Raw genomic sequence first — 21,515 nt, 5'->3', positions numbered from 1 at the left:
ATATTTCTGCAGCATTATTTTGTACTTTGTTATTTGAATGGTATTTGGTAAAGCTGTCTTTGTTTTTACACATGCAGTTGTAGCAGACAGAAGAACAACAGGATCAACTCTGGTGTTTTGGCACAGAGCGAAGGGCAGGTCTGAGCCACCTGACATACTCTGATCTTGTTACTAAAAACTGACCTTTCTATATTAAGAAAAAAATCAGTCATCCTCACAACTCCATTTTCTGTTCTCCTTGAAAGCCCAGATAGTCTCCTGCACAAGGAGAACAGGAACAAAGTCTGGGTGAAACATGTTTCTGTGGTTGGAGGGTAATCAACCAACCAAAACAACCGACTAGGTCAACTGGCCAAGACAAGTAAAGAACAGTAGAGGGAAAGTGAAGGCAAATATAGATAGTGTTTGGTGTTGACATTAAAACAACTCCAAGCTTTTTCATTTGTGTGTTTTATAATAATTTCCTAACTAAAATCTGTGACATGTGTACCTACTTAAACCTAAGATTGACTAAGGCCTGTGTTTGTTTCTCTCCATTATCTCTAAAAGGGTTCCAAATTACTACATCAGAGATTGCTACCTAAATTGTAGATTTATACACTTAGGTGAGATTACCCCACATCTATCTAGCTCAAAACTGAAGGCAGGAATGGTCCGTTCACCTGCTGTGAACCACAGAACCACATCGACAGTGAACAAAGTCTTTGACCAGAGATACTTGTGCTGCAAAATCCAGTTACTGTTGGCTTTAATTGGCTATTCTAAGTATCTTATGTAGGGATTCTCAAAATCAAGTAATCATAAGCAAATTTACTCTTGCTCTGGAAGTAATCCCTTAAATCCAGGTGGTGGATGGAATATCCAAGGGACCTCACTTAGCTTTGAACTTCACTGTACTTGCCCATGTAAATAAAAACCTTGGTAGTTATTTCAGCAGCTTTATAAGACATAGGTCTTTAAGAATATTATTAAGTATTCTACTTAGGACATTTATTTCTAGAGAAATGTAGAAATACAGAAACAACATACTCTGTTGAATGGACAGGCACAGAGAAATTGTACTTTTTTATGATAGTTTGTGGTACCTGGACCAAAGTTGTTGGGTTCAGAATCTGTTCCACTGTCCATCTTTAGGTACACAGGATGCTACCAAGCTTGTGACATTTCTCATATCCACTGGAAAAATTGACCTCTTTGTCAAAAGTTTACAGTAGTGCTAACTTCACTGCGATAATACCCATGTTGTCTTCTTCACTGAAGGTTAATGATGTTACTGCAATAATGAGGAAATCTCTACCAATTTGTGAGATACCTTTGTGTTTTCGACATGATTGAGACTTTCCTTACTCTTAAAAGGTTTGGAAAGAGGTTGTGGTAGTGTCGCTGACAGTTCATCCATACCGGAGATGATAATAATGAGACATCTTTCAGCAGGCATTATAAATGGATATCTGGCATTAAGAGTACCTTTATGGTTTGAGCATGTTTATCCTTGTGGTTCTGGAAGCCAGACCACTAGGTGGATTATATTGCTGTATATAAATTGTATGCCAGCATGTTTTATAAATCGGGTGGCTTAATCAGATAAAGACAAATGGCAATGAAATAGCTTAAATACAAATTTACTGCCAGGTAGCCATTATATAGTGCTGTATTTTACTTTTACTGGATTTTCTGACTTAGATGGCAGTAAATTCAGTCATTTGACACTTAGAGACATGGGTCAAATTATCATTCAGTCCAATCTGTGTGGTCGTTTCAGGTTCAACATGAATGGGGATTTTACCATCTAGAAAGGACTGACATCTTATTTAACAAGCTAGAGAAATCTTTTACTTTGTTAAAGGAGAATTTAGCATGTTGGTAGAGAAATAAAAAAATCCTTGCCCTGGTCTGACTGCAGGTGTATTCAGGACCGGCTCAGTCCACAGCACAATTCTGGTCTGAATCATTTTGGAAAAATCTATGAAAGTCTGTTGGGAAGAGTGACACCAGAAGTGACAAGGATGGTCACAGCCTGGAGAAGAGGAGACTGAGGGGGAGACCTCATAGCAGTCTATGGCTTCCTCACAAGGGGAGGAGGAGGGGCTGCATCTGATCTCTTCTCTCTGGTGACCAATGACAGAACCCAAGGGAATGGCAGGAAGATGTGCCAGGGCAGGTTTAGGCTGGACATTAGGAAAAGGTTCTTCACTCAGAGGGTGGTGGAGCACTGGAACAGGCTCCCCAGGGAGGCAGTCACAGCCCCAAGCTGAACAGTGTTCCAGAAGCAATAGGATAACACCCTCAGACACACGGTATGAACTGTGGAATTGTCATATGCAGGAACAAGAGTTGGACTTGATGATCCTTGTGGGTCACTTCCAACTCAGGACATTCTGTGATTCCATGATCCTACGATTCACAGTTACAAGCCTTCCTCATACACACTGTGTATCTGGCATGAGATTTCAGGAGTCTTCCATGAAGCACATAGCTGCAGTGGCTGCATCAGCCCTATGGAGTACATAGATGCAGAGGGGTGGGTGACATTGTGGCTATTGATTGCATCACCAGAAGATCTGCAGAAGCACCATGGCTCTAGATTTGACCAAAACAAAGATAAAAGCACACAGGGTGGTTTTATGCACAAATATCACATCCTGACACAAGGTCACAATGCAGCCACAGTACCTGGAAGTACTGCAGTTTTGGGTTGATGTATGGAGTGGATGAAGGAAGTTGTTACTCCTTCCCCTTCCCTCCAAATCCATTTAATATAAAATCTTCATGCTGAGGATAAATCAGATATTAAAGTGGGAAGAAGAGATGATTGTTTTGATCTTAGCCAAAGGCTGGGAAGTGTGCTTCTGGAAGAGGGGCTTCAGCATGTACTGCAGAGCACTTCCATCCCACTGAGGATGATATAGCATCAGTGCTTTCAAGGGCTACTAAAATATCTAAATCATAATACATAAATGAATGATTTCTGCACTCAAGAAAGTGGGAACTGTAAATCAAGACAATTACAGTAGTCAGTAGTGAAAACTGAAATTGTTGGTTTTTAAGTTACTATGGCAAAAAGTCTGAGCAAAAGAAAATAATCTTATGCTATATTTTTCCCCCAGTTTCATATCTACTTTAAATTTTCATATTTATAAATCTGCTGCCTTTTAGGCCATAGCCAGTCCAACACAGAATGCATTTTCTTGCTCCGTTTTGGGTAAAGGAAAAAAAATGTTAACATCTTAGCTGCTGAGAATTTTTCAAGAACAAAATATTAAAGAGAATGTTTTCATATGCTTGTAGACTCTAATTCTGTTTAGTACACTGATATAAAATTCATGGCTGGTTAAATGAAGATTTAATAGTAAATTATACATTTTAGTCTGTCTCTACAGAAAAGGAAAAAGTGAATCTTATTATCAGATATACTTTTCTTGTGTAGGTCCTAGTCTGCTTCCTGCTAGTGTAAAGTGTGAACTTTGTTCAAATAACCAGTTTAAACTCAACAAATCTTCTTTCATTGGATATATGCTTATTTCATACCCATGCTACAAAGTCCTTACTTTCCATTAGAGTATTTTCCAGAAATTATATTTATAAAAACTGTGAGTTTATGATACTAAGTATAATAAAGGCATTTTGCTGATGCAGTTCACCCTCCTGTTAGCTATCAGGGAACAAGACAGTGCATCTGATTTTGCTATATATGTACACAATTTTAGGTTTTGTATGCTTATGTGGACATGAGTGTGAAGGAGGAAGATAGTTGTATATTTTAATATAATCCAATAAAACATTCTCAGGGCAATTGCGTATATGACTTGCTATTATATACTCATCCAGGGGTACTACTTTGGACCATGTTTTTGTTTAATGCATAATTCAGAGACAAAACACTGAGAGGCATCCCTGGTCTTACTGTTGGGACATTAGTTCCCCTAACTATTCCCTGTTTAATTGCCTTCCTGTGCTTCTATTTCACTTGGAAGTAGGACATGCTGATGCTTATGAGGACCCCTCTGTTTTTTACAGTTTGTGTCTATAGAGAAGGACTTAACAGGAAGAGACTTAAAATAAAATAAAATTACATAACATTACATAATGCTTAAATGATGAGATGAAGATGCAAATTTCTTTTCTACTATGCAGTTCCAAAAGCTGCAAGTGCAATACTCAGCAGAAAAGTGGGCGCACATCCCATAAACAGGTCATTCCAGACCATAGTCATCATCCCAAGGTGCACTTGAGCGTCTGTTAAATACTTTATATGTGGCATTTATATTTACACATAACTTTGTGAAAATCTAACAAGAGCATTTGAAAGACCATAAAAGAGGAAATGTTAACATGGTGCTAGAAGATGATCTCACATGATTTAGGCCCACATAACACAGTGGGAATTTATGGATCCTATAAATAAATGGTGAGCTATTTATAAAGCATCTCTTCACTTCTGTGCTACCCTAAATATATTACCAAGACATTGCATATCATAATGAGGAGCCTGTGGTTGATTATTAGAACTCAGCAATGGATCTGACCAGATCCTTGCTGGGATACCTTAAAGAACTGATACCCTTCTTCACTTTAGAAATCAGGAAAATAGTTTAAGATATTCCCTTTCAATCTCTGTACTTGCGTACAATCCACATAGAATTTGTTTTACTGTCCTGTTTATTGTGTTCCTTCTTGTGCTTCATTCACTTTGTGAAATGAAACAGAAGCATAAGCAAAGCATTAAATTCTGTTGTGTCCCAGATAACCAACATCTTGCTTTCTACTGTGCTGTAGGGTCTTCAGCAAATACTTAGTCTTTAAAGCAGGCTTTGCATTCCTTGATGAACTGATGATTGTATTTTTGTAACCATCTTGTCTCTGACAAGATGTGACGAGCTTATTGCTAACAATCGGATTTAAAGTTTCATTTCAAACCCAGCATTCTTTGTTATTTGGCCTTTTGAATTTTGTGCAGAAAGACAAAGGATATGGGCAACCTGGAAAATCATGTTTTGTTTCTATGGAGCTTCCTTTGCTTTTTGGGGTTTTTGGGATGGTCTTTTTTTTTTTTTTGGTTGTGTTTTGTTTGTTTGTCTTTGTTTTCTTTTTTGTTTATTTTTGGTTTGTTTGGCTGGGTTTTTTTTTCCAAATAGCCCAGGGCATTTTACCCTCAGAACATACTTGAAAAATATACAATGTAGGAATATGATTAAACTTGAAGAGTGGACAAAGCTATCTACCTTGGTGTTGCCTGCTTCACTATCCCTACAATCTTATTTCTTTCTCTAGGAGAATACCTTCCTTTTAGTCCTACTCTGGTCAGTCTCTATCTTTTAGTTGCTGCTAATAGGCAGAAAATTCATCAGTCACGCAGGGAGGTACTTGTAAAGAATCTGCATATCCTTATTTGCTGTGTCTAGGAGATTGCCATTGTCAACAAATTCAGATAGTGATCACCTTCCTATAAAGTGTCTTTTGCATTGTGACTCCATCCATGTGTATTAGAGCAGGAAGGAGCTGGAACATGTTTGGTCAATCTGTTGTCACTTGTCACCTCAAATTATTGCATAACTCATCATTGACCAAGACTGCCAATATAATGTATGCATTTATTTCTTCCTCATCAGGGCTAGTGTGTTCTTGCTGACATTGCACAACTAAACCATCCCCAGCCCTCTGCACCACTCTGAGCTTCCTGCCCTTTTAATGTCAGTAAAACAATTCACAGGTCAGTGAACAGCAAACAAGACTTACTTGTGAGTACTTGTGAGTACTTACAAGTGACCGGAACACTTTTGCTGTTCTCTCTCTCTTTCTCTCTGAGAGAACCGATTTTCGTTTCGAGTGCTTTTCTGTTTTGCACTGTGAACCATAGATAGGCAGTCAGCAAGACTCTGGTATGTACTCTGCATTTCAAGGTTCTTGGGTGTGTACGTAGGACTGACTTTGACCATTCTTCACATCATTTTCTTATCCAGACACTGCTGCACAACGTGTCTGACTTCTCTAATTTGATCATTATCTCCTGCTGTGGCAGCTCTTCTCTTTTTCTATCATCTCAACCCTTTCTCAGAGTTTTCCCTCCTGCTTATCTGGGGGGTTGATTTCCAGATTATCAAGGACCTCCCATTCCATTTCTGATTTGTATCTGGGCAATACTCAACCTACTTCCCTGCGATGAAGTTTTTTACTCCCAGTGAGCACAAAGACACTTTTGCTTGATCATGCAGAGCCTAATCCGGCATTTGTTTCCTCACCATTCTTTCTTAATGCCTCTTCCAACTTGGCTCTTCTGACTGCTCTGCAAAGGCAACTGCACATCATTGCTAGGTAACATCCTGTTGCTTTTCTAGTTGGAAAAAAAACCAGCAGATTCATCTTGCTTAACTTTAAACATACACATGAAGATATTTGCACACAGATGAGTCATTAAAACACCACAAGAGAGAGTAATAAGCATCTGTTTTAGATGCCTGGTTTTAGGTTGAAATGAATCTGTTTTGTAAGGGAGTATAGGTCAGATTTTTATATGTGTCTTGTCCAGAAATCATACTAAGGACCTCTTCTAAAATGCTGGACTTATATGGATTTTCTTTTTGCTCCCCAGCTTATTTGAAGTAGGATGTTCAGGGGTCTTCTGACCCTGTTGCCTGCACTCATGTCCTATTTTATTTTCAGTCCTGGAAGAATTAGCACATGCTTTCCTCTAAACCAAGCCCCTCTTATCTTGTGGAGGCCATAGACTTTTCTAAACAAGGCTGTAAGAAATGAGCACACTCTCTTTTAAGTGAGATGCAGTGGGTTTTTTTCTGTGGGAAGAAAGCAGAGGAACTACTTTTTATTAAGAGAATGTCTTAAAGTTTATGTTCCAGAAGAAATGGTGGGATTTAAAAAGCCTAACAGATGTGAGATTCCTTCCTTACTTCTGTGTAACAGAAAACTTCTCATCTCCTGGGAGTAGAAGGAAGAAATTATTTCAAAGATTGTTCACCTTAGCTTTACCCTTGAAATGCTGGGAAAATAACAGATGGAATCCATACCTAAAATTCTATTTAATGTGGACTTACTCTAACAACAGATGAGCAAGATAAATTTTTTTCCAGAAAAATTGCAGGGCAGATTTTTCAGGTCAATAATATCTAATGGGATGTAAACCCCATATCCTGGAGTATTTTTCCAGCTTGCACTGTTTTCAGTGTAAGAAATTCCTGTTTTAAACATATTTATAATCAAACAGCATTTTTCCACCCTGTTTCTTTGAAATTCATTATGCCTCTGACAGGTAAAACAGGATTCAAGAAGAACTTTTAAATATTTACATCTGAACATTCAAATATTTTATTTTGTAAAAACTTACATTGTAAAAAAAATAGCTTTAAAGCATTACTCAGAAGTGATTCAAGAGATTTAAAATATAGCTATACACAAAATATCCTTGTGACTGCAGATTTTGAAGTGGTTTTCTAAGTCTGGATTTTCTTTATTCAGATAATCTGGTAAGTAATTTTCCTACTTTCCTAAAAATAGGAGAAGCTATTCTTTTCCACTGAAAATAGAGGTTCAGTCTCACCCAAGTAAACATCTGAACATTTTGTCCTTGTGGTTTTTTTGCCCTTGACTTCTCTGAGGATATTGTGAAATTCCACAATTCATCTCTCCAACACTGATTTATTAGTTGATGTACAGCTTCCTGATGTAATCACTTAGAGATTTGCAGTCCTTATTTTCCTGCAGCCAGTTTCAGAATTACATGTTACGATAATTTAGGCAAATCACAGATGAGAGCAATACTTATGAGCAGTGTTGAAATATTCTCGTGCATAACTTTAAGGGTTTTATTCATTTCAATACCTTTAAAAATTGCTTATGATGTTTTAATTTTTCACCTGTAAAATGGAGGAGCAATATTTGTCCTCCTTCCAAAACTATAAACAAACCAGAATATAACTACAGATGTGTTGAGATGACCAAATAAGTGTGAAACATGGCTCAAATTTTAATAGGTGTTGCAAAGAAACCCAGCTGCCATATTTCTCACAATTTCAAAATCATAAATAATGGAAAATGACATCTCACTTGGACAAGAACAATGGCTAAATGTTCCTCTTATGTTAGAAAAAATTTGGGTGATTCCTCTGAGTTGCAGTGGGCTAAGTTCTTAATGCTGTACAGTTTGTATCACATGGTAAATGTGTAATTACTCTTTTTACAATATAAACATTTTCTAGGGCTCAATTGTATTGCCCTGAAATTCTTTCTAAGAGTTTAATTAGTATATAGATCTAAAAATTATATATTTTCTAGAATAATATTTTATTGGATATGAAAATATTAAAATTAAATTTACCGTGGTTTATGTAATCATATTCTTGAGATATGATATCCCAGAACTGTGGGAATCTTGCAGTTGTTCAACTGGCTATAGTGTTTTATTTTGGTGTGACTCAAACACCAAGTCAAAGGCATTAGGACAAGTACTGAAACCAGGCCTTCTAACTTTCAGTCATCTGGGATGCTATCAATTGTTAAAATGATAGCTATTTTTAACTTTAGGAGGTTAGTATTAGACTAGACTTTCAGTTGATATAAGCAACTATTCTCAAATTGACCTTCTACAACCCAGTTGAGCATGGCTGATACAGTATTTCCATTGTTATCCCAGATTGTGCAATAAAGGCATCTAAGAGCAAGATTGGGACAATGAGAATTACTTCAATTAAGCATTCAAATATATTATGAATATTTCTATAAAGTTCTTATAGATACACACAGACATATTTTCTGCTGAAATCTGCTGAAAAGGACTTGCTTGATATCTAGATTATTAAATGAAATCAGCAGTAACACACTGCTCATGAAAACAGAAAAAATATGGACAAGGAGAAAAATGAATCACTGGCATCCAACAGTGAGCAAATCTTGTTTGAAGAAAAGAAAGGTAAAAAGGAAGAAAAACGTCATTGCCAGCTAAGCTTTACCCACTTCTCCCAGTATTAAAACCAAACAACAACAAAAATCAATAGGGAGTAATTGTAACTTGTTGAGAAGACAGTGTCAAAGATACATAATGAAAAGTAGTGAGTGATTGTACTGGACTTTAGTCTTTGTACTGAAGTTAAGTAAAGATGAAAGGAAAGAAAAAAGGACAGGAAGCACTAGAATTGGACTGTGGAATTACTCAGAGATATATTAACTTTTTGGTGGAAGAATGCAAGGGGACTGCTACTCTTAGTGGAGTTTGCATTTCTCCTGGTATTGATCAAGGCATGCTGATGTGTTCAAGATCAAACTCTGACCTGGCCACATACATAATAATTCTGTTATTATTGCCCTAGTCCTGTTCGAAACTCTTGAGATAATTAGGCTATGAAATAAATTATGCTTGGGAAACTTAGCTCATTTTTCCATCATTAAGTTGTATATGGACTACATAGACATCCAAAAAGTGACTTAAAGATGTCGGTGCCCTAATTTCTCAGATGGTGTATCATTCCTGGACACATGTCAGCTTGCCAAGTGGGAAGCTGGATGATTTAACCAATACACAAGTGCTAAAGACAGGGATTCGTTTCAGAACTCTCTCCAATTATGGACCATTTACATGGGACTGCAGGAACATACCTCATCCTCTTGTATAAAGCAAAGCATTTTATACCTCTTCTTGAACACCAAATTGGAAGGAAGTAGAAGTTTCCACTTTTTCTCGAGCAGCTTGGTTGTTAATGCATTCATAAAGCTTGTGAGAAATTAAATGCAAACCTCTTCTCCTTCCCAGATTACGGGTTGTTCTAGTGTAAAAGCATTTTAGAAGAGTATCTACTTCCTGGGCCAGCTGGCTAGAAATCGACTGCGTCTTCCCAGTTATTTTCTTCCCAAGGTCATCTTGCTAAGGAGGGACTCCATGTGATTCCAAATCAGATCAGTTCCTTTGGGTGCACAAGAAATGTAGGAAGGAGTCATGTACCCTCTTGTGGTCTCTGAGATTGCACTCAGTTTTGATTCATTTTGCTCATCTTTGACAGATTTTATTATATGCAAAGAAATCACAGGATCTGGACCTAGGTAGGGGTTTATGCTGTGAGTTTAGGTACAATCAATGATACTTTGGAAGAACAGCCCTACTTTGTTTTCAGATGACATATAGGAGCTACTTCAGTAAGAAATCCTCTATAAATACAAGTAGAGAAACTCCACATCAGTGCACTTGATCGTTCTAAAAGTGACCAGTTGCTTAATCAGTTCATCTGATTTTTTGTATCAGAAAAAAAGATTTATATTTGTGTACCTGACAAAACCAAGGCTTTTGATTATGAAAACAGGTCAAATACATAACAAAGCAGTCTTTGCAAATGCAGTGTTATAAGAAACTACAATTTCATGGCTTTTACACAAAGAAGTTCTCAATTATTTATATTTCAAGTCCACTATTGCAAAATCTGCCTTCTAAACGAAACAATATTCCTCCTAGAATTTCTGAAGGGGGAAAGCAATGTTCAGTATTGAAGCCCATAAGATTCTTGCTTTTTGGATTTTTTTGTATGTATGCAAAAACATATATCTAGATAATGCTGAAGCTGTCAAAACATGTTACAAAATGCCATAATGTAACATGTCCTGCAGCTACTAGACTCAATCAAAGCTCAGAAAGGCACTCTTCTGATGTGCTGCATTCCATGTATGCTTATGCCAAAATGAAGATGTCCTAGTCAGTCAGGGAGACAGCATGATATAATTAATTACTCCTCTACAGCAGTTTCCCCAGTTATGTCATTCAGTGTGATCTGCTTGATTTCTAATATACGATTTACATAAGGACCAGTTATTTCTAAACTTTGAAGTCTATGCAAATTTCTCTGCTGTTTTTAGCATAAAGCAAATTACAATGTATTTTAAAAGACATGCAGGAAAAAAAAAAAAATAAATAAAGCCATATCCAATATTAGTTACAGAAAAAACATTGAATCTCCTGAGCTGAGGAACAGCTCTCCTCAGCAAATGCAGGTTTTGAGTACTTCTGAATGAAATTAATATCTGCCTTTTGACTGGTCTGCAGAAAACTATTATTAGGTGTGAGAGACTCTGAATACTTTTTTTTTTGACAATGGGAGTGAAAAATGGGCTTTGAAAATACATTTCATAAAATATGCCAGCAGCAAGAAGTAGCAAGCCAATTATAGGTGGTTGAAAATCAACTTTCTGTGGTAATCTCCACATTCCATGTATTTATAGCATTCTGGAATACTCCTACTCAAAGCTGAATATTTTTTATGTTTTGTTTTGGGTTGGGTTTTGGTTTTTTTTCACCAAGATTTCAGAATGTAAGACCAACATTTATTATTTTTTGCATGAAAGCTAGTTCAGCTGTTGTTGAGGGAGGAAAACGACCTGACTGTATTATTTGAAAATAAAGGTACAGAAAAAAAACAGCTGAACCTGAGAACAGAAACTTGGCTACTTCATTGTTTCCCTGTCCCACAAGTAGGAAGAGTTGGTCACCTAAAGGTACACCAGTACAGCTGAGTAATGGGGGAATATGGAGCAAGCTTGAGAATAGGGCTCATCGTGTATTCAGCTCCCTGCCTACCTGCTAGCCCTCCTCCTGGGTGTGTTTTGGACCTCTCCATCTGGCTCTCTCCACACAGTGCCTCTGCACTGTTTGGAGGACAGAGGCTGCCTCCAGAAAGCTGCATCAAGCTGTCCCCCCCCTTCTTTGCAATGTTAATCCGAGCACTATCAAATGTAATGTCCTGTCTCACTTCAAAACATGCAATATTATATTTAGCTGACATTTACTCCCATTGCAGTACTGACATTTATTATTCCAAACACTTTGAGCTGAAAAACAACCACACAAAATTAATTATGTATTTTAGTCACCCAGGCACCAGGTGGGACCCAGAGGAAATGTAGTGCCAAATACTATATATGGGATGTGGCCATCTCGGAGCAGCAGGTGCTAGCAGTAAGCAATGTGAATGTAAACCAGTCCCTGCCACTTGGCCTGAGAGACAGTGATTGATCTGTGCTTGTATTTTATTTCACCAGCACAGCATCTTCTGAAACAGAGGCCTGCAACATCTACCTTGATCAGCAACTAGCTGCTTGTGTCGGTCTTTGTCAGAACCTGATATAGATGTGTCAGAGGCTTCCCTAGAAAATTTCTCCGTTTTCTTGCTTGGAGTCACAGCTTGGCCTCTTATCTCGAAAACTGTGTTACTTCTCTCTAAACAAAAGCAGGGCACGATCCTTTCTTGTAAAATGATGTTGATGATGTCACCATTTTGTACGGGGGGATATTGAAACATTCGGACAAGATATGAGACACCTTTTTGAGTGGTAAGAATTTATCCTGACTGCTTTGCAGTGGACTGTATCTGGGAGTACTCTGGTTAAAGATGTTCTGTAATGCAACAAGAATTCAAGATTCACTGGGCCGGTGTAAATAGATATTCTAACTGGCCTTTAGGGTCCTGTTCTAGCAGTTCAGGGATATCACCTGGACCTCTGGCAGAGAAAGACATGATAACTAGTTAACTGTCAGTCTACTTTTGTGATTTATATAAATATAATATAAAGACAGGTACTGTCTTCTCTCCTCTAGCTATGTTTTTCTATAATGAAATTGCCAAGAAGTTTTTGTGTAAGGTCAAGATCCTATAGGTATATGTGGTCAGCACAAATAACAATGAGGCCTTGGGAAGGTGCAGATGAGAGAACATGTGGATTTCAGTTAACTTAGGAGTCAAGCAGGTGCTGACAACTTTGTATTGACAAGACTTCTGGGCCTGGGAAGACGCATAATTTTAAGCATGGAAGAAACTTAACTGTTAAAACTGTCAGTTACAAAAGACAGAAATATCTCTGTCTTAAAGCAGCAATTTCAAAGTAATTTTGAATATTCTACTGTTGACCATAACTATATATATTCTGCTTATGTCCTGGTTTTGATGCTAAACCTTTTGTAAAAATGGTCCTCTTCAAGATTTGGAGGTATAAAGATAAAACAGTTGGATAAGTGAATCTAAAAAGTAGATCTGAGCAGTGGAAATAATGAAGTCCAGCTTTTCTTGAATTTGGATTTTCTGCTGTTTAATAAGGCAAAAGTTCCCCTGGTGCTTTTTTAACTTGTGGGTCATTCATAGCATCATTGCTCCAAGTGGATTCTTTTATATCTGTGAGGAACTGACCTCATGCTTCAGCCTTTTCCTCAATAAAATCAGTAATAGAGCCTCTCTCCTTTTCTTCTCCCAGTTGTCTATTTTCAAGAAACTTGTAGGATCTTAATTTACTGAAACCAGAAGTCGTCAGTCAAATTTGATTGAATCTGGCTGACAGTTCAAAAGCTATTGGAAAAGGATGGATAAATATACCTTCACAAACACCATCAGAGTGTTGTGCTAGTAAAGTGCATTTCCCTAGGAAACCAAGGCAAAAATCACTTCTGAGCAAACTCAGAAGCATCTGATATAACTCTTAAAAGAGCCATTTTCATGTAAAAATGTCTAGCATAATGGGTATGTTCTGCATAGTTCTCTATAAATCAGTGATTTAACGTCAAAAAGGGAAAAAGAAGTTCCAGAGAAAAGGAAGTGTCATTTTAGTACAATCTTGATAACAGAAACTACACCAGTCAGATTAGGATGTACTGTTACAGTGCAGAGTCAGATTTATGCTTTCAGCACAAATTACCATTAATATAGAAAAACAGTTTAATCCCTTCCAAATCATATTAGAAGTATTGCATTTATTCATAAACCAACAGAATGAGTGAAAGGAGTGCCATTGCTTTGCACTCTCCTGTCCAGGAATTTTGAAATCACTGAGGAACCTGTGGCCCTTTGTCATTGCTCTAGATTGTCACTCCAGCACAAGAAACTTATGCTCCACTGCACCATGACAAGATGCTATTGCAAGTAGTACCTAACGTGCACTTTTCCAAGGTAGAATTTCTGACCTGAAAATGTACATTGTAGTGGTACATATGATTTTAAAAGTCTGAGATGAAACAATTAAATATAGAACCAAAAGTGTGAGGGGAATAATATTTACCCGAGGTATTTTACATGGTTGTCGAAAGAGACCGGTTTGTGCTATTTGCATTTAGATACGGAGGATTCAGTGGATGTCCTCCAGAGTATAATTTATCCTACCTTTCAAGAAGTGGGATAAAGAACCAACCCAGAAGAGACCTATTCCTCTCCATTGAACATGGAAGGAACACACTGCTATTGTCTATAATGCTTTTTGTCACTAGAGACATTGAAAGCATATTAAAAAAAAAACAAAACCTTATCTGATCTATTTAGAAAATTGTCTGAGAAAACGAAAGGGTATTTTTGCCTGAAAACAGAATGATATCCTTTTGTCATGGTGTAGTTCTGAATAGTTTTCTAGAAATCATCAAGATTATCCTGGATTTACTGTGCTTTAATAGAGTAGAATCTGATCCAGTGATGGCATGACCGACAGTTCCAGCTTAACTAGGAAGAGCGTACGGTCTCCTCAGGATCCTCTGTGTGAGGATCAGTCAGTTACTGTCCAACTGATTCCCTGGATGTTTTTCCTTCACTTTCCAGTAGATTTTGTGTGGGAGGGCTGGGGAGGCAAGTGCTGCCATCAGTAGGGGAGTGTTGATTTTTACATTCCTGAAAATCACTGCTGGCTGTGCTAAATGAACATAATTGGCAGGAATCGATTAGTCTCATAGGAGGATGTTATTAAGGGTTGAGCTCTTTTCACAAATTGCCCCTTCTGCACTTACTGCTCAAGAGGCATAATCTCAGTGATCCCAAACTTCACAGAACGGGAGATTGATTTCCTCCTTTTTCTTTTTCTTTCCCCCCCTTAAACTCTGCAGGTGAGTCCCACCCCAGGGTGCATCCGGGCGTTAATGAAGATGTTGTACTGCCCTTACTGCAGAGGACTTCCCACTGTGAAACCTTGCAACAACTATTGCCTCAATGTAATGAAGGGCTGCCTAGCAAATCAGGCTGATTTGGATACTGAGTGGAATCTGTTCATAGGTAAGAAGAGTTTAAATATTAGTGGAAGGAAATGCTGGTAATAGCAAATATCTGCAGGGTTTTGTGAGGTTAGAAGACACTGTTTGTCAATATTCCCAATGAAGCAACTGCAGATACACTTCATTTACTAATTGACCTTCCTGGCTTGTCATAAGAAATTACTCTTTCCCTGCCCCAAGCCAATCGCATTTCGTATTTCAGGTTTCAAAAGGAATGGTGTGGTGTTACAGCTTCTGAGCTAAATTATTACATGATATGTGAAATGTTGAGAAAGCTTTGGTTGAGAATTTGATAACAAGCTTAACATGGCAGAAATAGGATGTATTACAACCAAGAACTAGGCTCTTACAAGCTGAGAAGATGATAATAACATTGTATAATATCCAGTCAACATAAATCACAACAGCTGCTGTTCTTCATTCTGGTAGTATATAGGCAAAAATCTTAAAAGGTTGCATACATGAGAAATTATTAATTCCTTCGTTTTGATTAAAATGCATTAATGTCTCCCTTTTCATGTGTTGAGTAGAAAGTACCAAACATGAAATCAAAATGTTAAAATGGAGCATGGAATACATATTTAAGGAAAACAGCTATTACAGTTTTATTCACATAATACTTCACTCAAGTTAACTTAGGGAAAAAAAAATATCCTTTAAACAGCCAAAAAGAAAAAAAAAAAAAGAAAAAAAGAAAAAAAAAAAAAACCTTCCAGAAGAGTAACATTTAACAAGAAATAAGAGCTTCAAGTTGCTTTTGATGATACACAGGTTAGGATGAGGAATTAGACAAGGCTAATGATAATACAGAAAGAACAGAAACAGCTAGTTACACCAGTCACTAATTAGCATCAAAACTCAGATTAGAGATCAGGAAAATAAAAGCAGCTGGAAAACATGGGGTAAAGCTGTCTTTTTGCAACCAAAGAAAGGAGATGTTATTTTCTACTTTTGGAAAGACAAAAAATGATCAATCTCATTTTGCTTAATTTCAAACCCCACCAACCAATGTGACTTTGAAAGTTTGACTCTGACTCATTCATGGATTTTCACTTTACTCAGCACGGAGGTGGTACAAGATGGATAGGAAGAAGAAAACAGGATGAAAAATGAATCAGAGTATGAAAAGTGAAAGACAGCATTGAGTGTGCTATAAAAATAGCATAAGCCAAAAATGCAAACAACAATAATAAACAAATGATGCAAATGAACATGACTTCTCAGTCTCTTGTACCAGTTAAAGGAGCTGACATTGGAAGCAGCACTATATGGAGGAATGCCAGTGATATTACTGGTGTGAAAAGAAGATTCAGTTCATCCTCAGAAATCTGAGTAGGAGCTGGTCGAAAAACAATGCCAACCCGTTAAAGACATTGCATAAGCTACTTTCCCATTGTCATTAAAGAGTATGCAAGAGATTAATTGTCACTTGTTCTGATCAAAGAAAATAATGTAGGCTATTAGGAAAAACAAACCAAAACAATACCACACAACACACACATACAAAAACCCCAAACCGAAAATAAACAACAAAGGTTTTATTAAGGCAAGCACCTGTTCAAATCAAGAGCTAGAAGGTAAGAGTTCAGGTCTTAAGAGAAGATTTCCTTTTTCGTGCTTTAAATTCAGTAAGAGTGCTGGGCAGGCTGAGGTATGTGTTGGAAAGTGTGGAAATGCTTACAGATTCAGACTTTGAGAGTCTTTGATGCAAAGCCCATTCCTTCATCAATGTCTTTCAGATTTTGATTGTTCCTACTCTCAGAAAACAAAAAAAAAATGCATGAAAGCTTATATACTATTTTAAAATAGTGCTAATTTATTAAATACTGTGTAATACACTGTGTGTTTTCTTAAAGGAAGGCAGGCTGCTATGTAATTGTCCCTTCGGGTCAGTAGAGACAAGGCAGTATAAAGTACAAATACAGCAAGATGTATTTCCTCTTTCTTCTACTTAAACAACTTCCCCTTTACAACTTGATGGGGAATGGAATAGAGAAAGAGAGACAGAGATGCTCCTGTGTTTGGAAAAGGTATTCTATTTCATCCCATTTTTGAGTTCCCTGACAGCTTTGCTGAAGATGAGGGTCCTTAGTCCTTCCTTTATGAAAGACTGAAATACAGCAACTCGTCTCCGTCTCTGGCAGCTGTCAGAGGCTTTCTAATAACATATGCAATTCCCTTAGTACTAAACACAACAAAACTTCTACTCACTGAATTAAAACGAACTGCAGCACTTTGCAGCACCAGTGAGCTATGAAAAATTGGAAATTATGCATGAACGGTTTTTATCCCTGTTCTGATACTAGGAACCATGCACTAGAAAAAAAAAATATATATAATTTTATGCACTAACAGTCTCTGCGTAGGCAGGAATCCCAAATATTAGTGCATATTCATACACAACAGGATAGTTTTGCTTAGCTCATAATCTGTGTAATGCAAGGTTGTTTTGGCAAAAGTTGGTACTAGGAGAAAACTCTCAAATGTATTTGTCAGTAAGTAAGCAAGCAAATACTGTAGTTCGGACTGCATGTCCTGGTATTGCTCTGTAATTACTGCAATTGTCCAGCAACACCTAAGATCTACAAGGAGGAAGAGCAGAGGAAAGTAAAGAGGCTCTCTAACAACAGGATGTGTTACAAGTTCTGCCTAGTTTATAAATATAAATGTCAGGACTGAAATCACATTTATATAGCACTAATAAATCTTGCATCTACTTTCAAAGCTGGTGAGAGTGGGACAGCTCCCTCTAAACATCTGCTGCTTTCCAAGATTTTATAGACTGTGAAAACTGGTAAGAGGTGAAACAGCTGCAGCAGCATGAGACATGGTTTATGATATTTTTCCTGTTTGTGTCACCTTAAGGTCTGTGCCCTTTTTGTGTAACATTTCATTATAGGCTTTTTGTATTTTGTTGCCTTTGTTATTGCCTTTATTATTGCACAATAAAAGTCAAATGTAGCACATCCCATTCTAGCAAAATTCCTCTGAAACTCCAAATTTGCCTGAGAAAGGAAGACAGTCTTCAATAATTGTATTATAATTATGAAACTATAATGAATACATGCTTTTTCCAGGTACCTATGTAAAATATTTAAGAGGTATTTAAAAGTAAACCAGCCACACTGACTTTGAAAACATGTATTTGACAAAGCTTGCTTCTCATGTTTTGCCTGTTAGTTACCCCTCATAATTTCCTTTGCACCAGTCTCAAGCAAAGTTAGCAAAGGCAAGATAAAAAGAAAGAGTAGAGGAACTGTATTGCTGAGGAAGGGGATTGCTTCAGGGGAGGAGCTGACTGATTCTGTCGAATGGGGAAAAGGGGATTTTCTTCGTCTCATGGCCCAACAGATATAGTCAAAATTATGCTTCTCTCCATGGAACTATACCAATTAACAGTGATAAAGATCAGGGATCCCACTGAACATTCTGTCATGGAAACACAGAAGGGATGGAGAAAGCTATTCCCACTTACAAAGATTCAAATCCCATCTATCTTAGGGAATTACATTCTATTTAGCAATACTGTTACTCTTCTTTCTCTAGTTAGCCTATATTTCAGTCCCTGTCTTGAGATCCTTTGACTTTCTCTAACATAAGCTTTCTCTACAAGTGATCATTTATTTCCCTTTAACTGCTCTTTTTCTCAAGCAAGAATGTCAGTTGAGGAATTAGCTCCCCTAGTGGGCATCACACTTTCCCTTGGTGCCCTCATTCAGCTTCAGAATCAACACCCACAAAAAAGAGATTTCCATGAAAGCAAGTGCATCTCATTCTGACCACTGCCTTATCCACAGGCTCAGGATGGCAAAGGGGTCAGGACACATTTCTTTTTGCAGGATTAGCAGTGGCTTTAACTTCCCTCTGTTTTGAGACAAAAACACAAATGACACTAAATCTGAATGTCAAGCAGAATTGTGAGCCATATACGATAGTCCTTACTTAAGTAATTCAGAACAACAGAAGACTGAAATTCCAGGACTGAAATTCCATAGCAATGAGTACACCAGGACTTTTTTTGTGGACATCTATAGTAAATCCTATACGTTTTGCTGCTGTATTTAGTGACAAAGGGTACACTAGTGTAGTGCCTGTGTAGTAGTGTAGTCCATGGACTGATTCTTTTGCTGCAATCCATGGAGGTTTGGCACTGTGAGGCTACTTATAGCAGCAGAAATTACAAGGTGGTTTTGTTTTTTCTAGGAATTATTCACTGGTAAATCAGGCACACCTTGACCTTGCTTCTGTGTTTTAATAGGTGGGAGACAGTGGAAAACACTTTATAAGTTGTGGAGTAACAGAGACGTGCAAATGACTGTGATTATGATGGCTCGAGATCGCATCCCTGTCTGTGAAAAGAAGTCAAGGGGCTCCTGCACTAATTCATGTCCGCAGCCATTCTTCTGCTCAGATTGGAGAGCAAGTGGCTTTGCTAGCAGGGTATTCAATATTTGACAAGCTCTGTAATGGAGTGAGGCAGATCAGCATGTGGTGTGTTCACAGAATCACAGAATGTTAGGGGCTGGAAGGGACCTCGAAAGATCATCTAGTCCAATCCCCCTGCCAGAGCAGGAACACCTAGATGAGGCTACACAGGTATGTGTCCAGGCAGGTTTTGAATGTCTCCAGAGAAGGAGACTCCACAACCCCCCTGGGCAGCCTGTTCCAGTGTCTGTCACCCTCACCATGAAGAAGTTTCTGCTCATATTTAAGTGGAACCTCTTGTGTTCCAGTTTGCACCCACTGCCCCTTGACTTATCATTGGTTGTCACTGGGAAGAGCCTGGCTCCATCCTCATGACACTCACCCTTTACATATTTATAAACATTAATGAGGCCACCCTTCAGTCTCCTCTTCTCCATGCTAAAGAGACCCAGCTCCCTCAGCCTTTCCTCATAAGGAGGATGCTCACACTGCAGTATTCAAGGCCAGCAAAGCCAGCATCCAGGCTGGAGACCCAGAACCACCCCTTAGTGCCACCATCCTGCTAGACTTCAGCCACAGGAGAAAACACATCTGCAAGGTTTCAGCAAAAGCTTCTCCTTCCAGTCTTGAAGTTATTTCACTTACTGTCATTACAGCAGCTCTACACTACTAATAAAATTTCTAGTTATTGTGCTTGAAGAATCCCTCTTTTTTTCTTCCTATCAGTATGGCTCAGACACCGTAGGAGACCTCTTGAGGCAGAGCATAGCATGCAGTCTCACAGCAACTTGATCATATTGAGCAAAACTGCCCATCAAACCCTTAACTACTCACTCCTAGTAAAAGCCTTAAAGTGATTAAAATATGCAGTTTTATTTACTGCTTACAAAAGCCTTCGGGACTCTGTGTTTTCTCTGTTCTGTGTGCAAGCACAAGGATAAACATTTTCCTTTCAATGCTTCAAGAGACCACCTAGATTTGTCATTTTTTAATGAGTTATTACAAGAACAACTGTGCTTTTCAAGACTCCCTTTGGTTCATAGAAAAATCTGTCTATTATTGTAGTAGTAATTTTTTACAATTTTCTTTTTCCTGTGTGTGCAGCTACTGGAAATAAATACAGCCATAGCTGTGTAGGCAGCTACATATTAGGTTCATGAAAATAGGGAACCTCTGAAATTTATCAATATAACATTCAAAACACATTATGGTTTTTGCCCCTTTTTTCTCTGAAACATCTGACAGTTCCATTACACACTAAAGACTGAAGGCTGGCAATCTGCTGTAACTCTCAGTAGGCAAAAGCCTTACTTCTGCTTGATCATGGTAAGTAAGAGCCAAAAAAAGGGATTTTAGCAGACTTGGTTATTTGGCACCTGGATTTCTTCTCTCTGCCACCCTCCTCCTTCATCATTGTATGAAAGCATGCTGTGATATTTATTATATGTTAGCCTCTCATAAGGACTCTGGGGGAAAAAATAAGTTACATTATTCCTTCCATGGGGAGGCGCTGCAGAAGGCTCCTGCAGTCCTGGGGTGCCATTACTCCAAATTCAGAGTTTCTGGTAGAAATTCATAAATTCTGGTTTGACGAGTATAGAATGGGTACTTGAAACACTAACATTTCATGATGTGCACCCATACTTAAGGCAGCCAAGAAATCAAAACCTGTAATAAAGTCTTATTTTCAGTTAGTGTCAACTTAGCAAACATGTAATTGTTCTGGTTAAAATCATCCTTTCTTGCTTTCTTCCTGAATGAAAAGCATCATGACACCTCTAGTGAAACCACCTTTGCCACTCATCAGAATAAGAATAGGTGAAATTAGCCTAACCTAATGCCTTTCATCTTTTATACTTAGAGAAACTTTAGTGCCTCCAGAGAAATAAAATTTTCTCTTAGTCGCTTGTCTGTACAGATTGTAGTAGCTATTATTGTACACCGATGTCTATCCCATTAGTTGAAGTGGCAGGGTTTGTTGGGTGGCTCTAAAGGTTGTGGAGCCTGATCCTGATTATATATGAAAAAAATGAATCTGTAGTTTAGAATTATTTTTCCTGCTTTAGCAGGGAAAATAAGTAGCATG

General features: G+C 37.9%; 1 protein-coding gene across 1 annotated transcript in view; it reads left to right on the top strand.

Moving 5' to 3' along the window:
• Positions 1 to 21,515, top strand: part of GPC6 (glypican 6) — a gene marked incomplete at its 3' end in the record, with an annotated part of 768,549 nt that overhangs the window by 545,571 nt on the left and 201,463 nt on the right. Inside the window, exon 4 of the mRNA XM_082043523.1 lies at positions 14,840 to 15,005. Within this exon, the coding sequence (XP_081899649.1) occupies positions 14,840 to 15,005 (166 nt within the window). The remainder of the gene's footprint in view (positions 1 to 14,839; positions 15,006 to 21,515) is intronic.

Source organism: Streptopelia decaocto (genome assembly GCF_964273445.1).
Source record: "Streptopelia decaocto genome assembly, chromosome: 1".
NCBI classification, from domain to species: domain Eukaryota; kingdom Metazoa; phylum Chordata; class Aves; order Columbiformes; family Columbidae; genus Streptopelia; species Streptopelia decaocto.
This window is presented reverse-complemented; position numbering and strand designations above follow the sequence as displayed.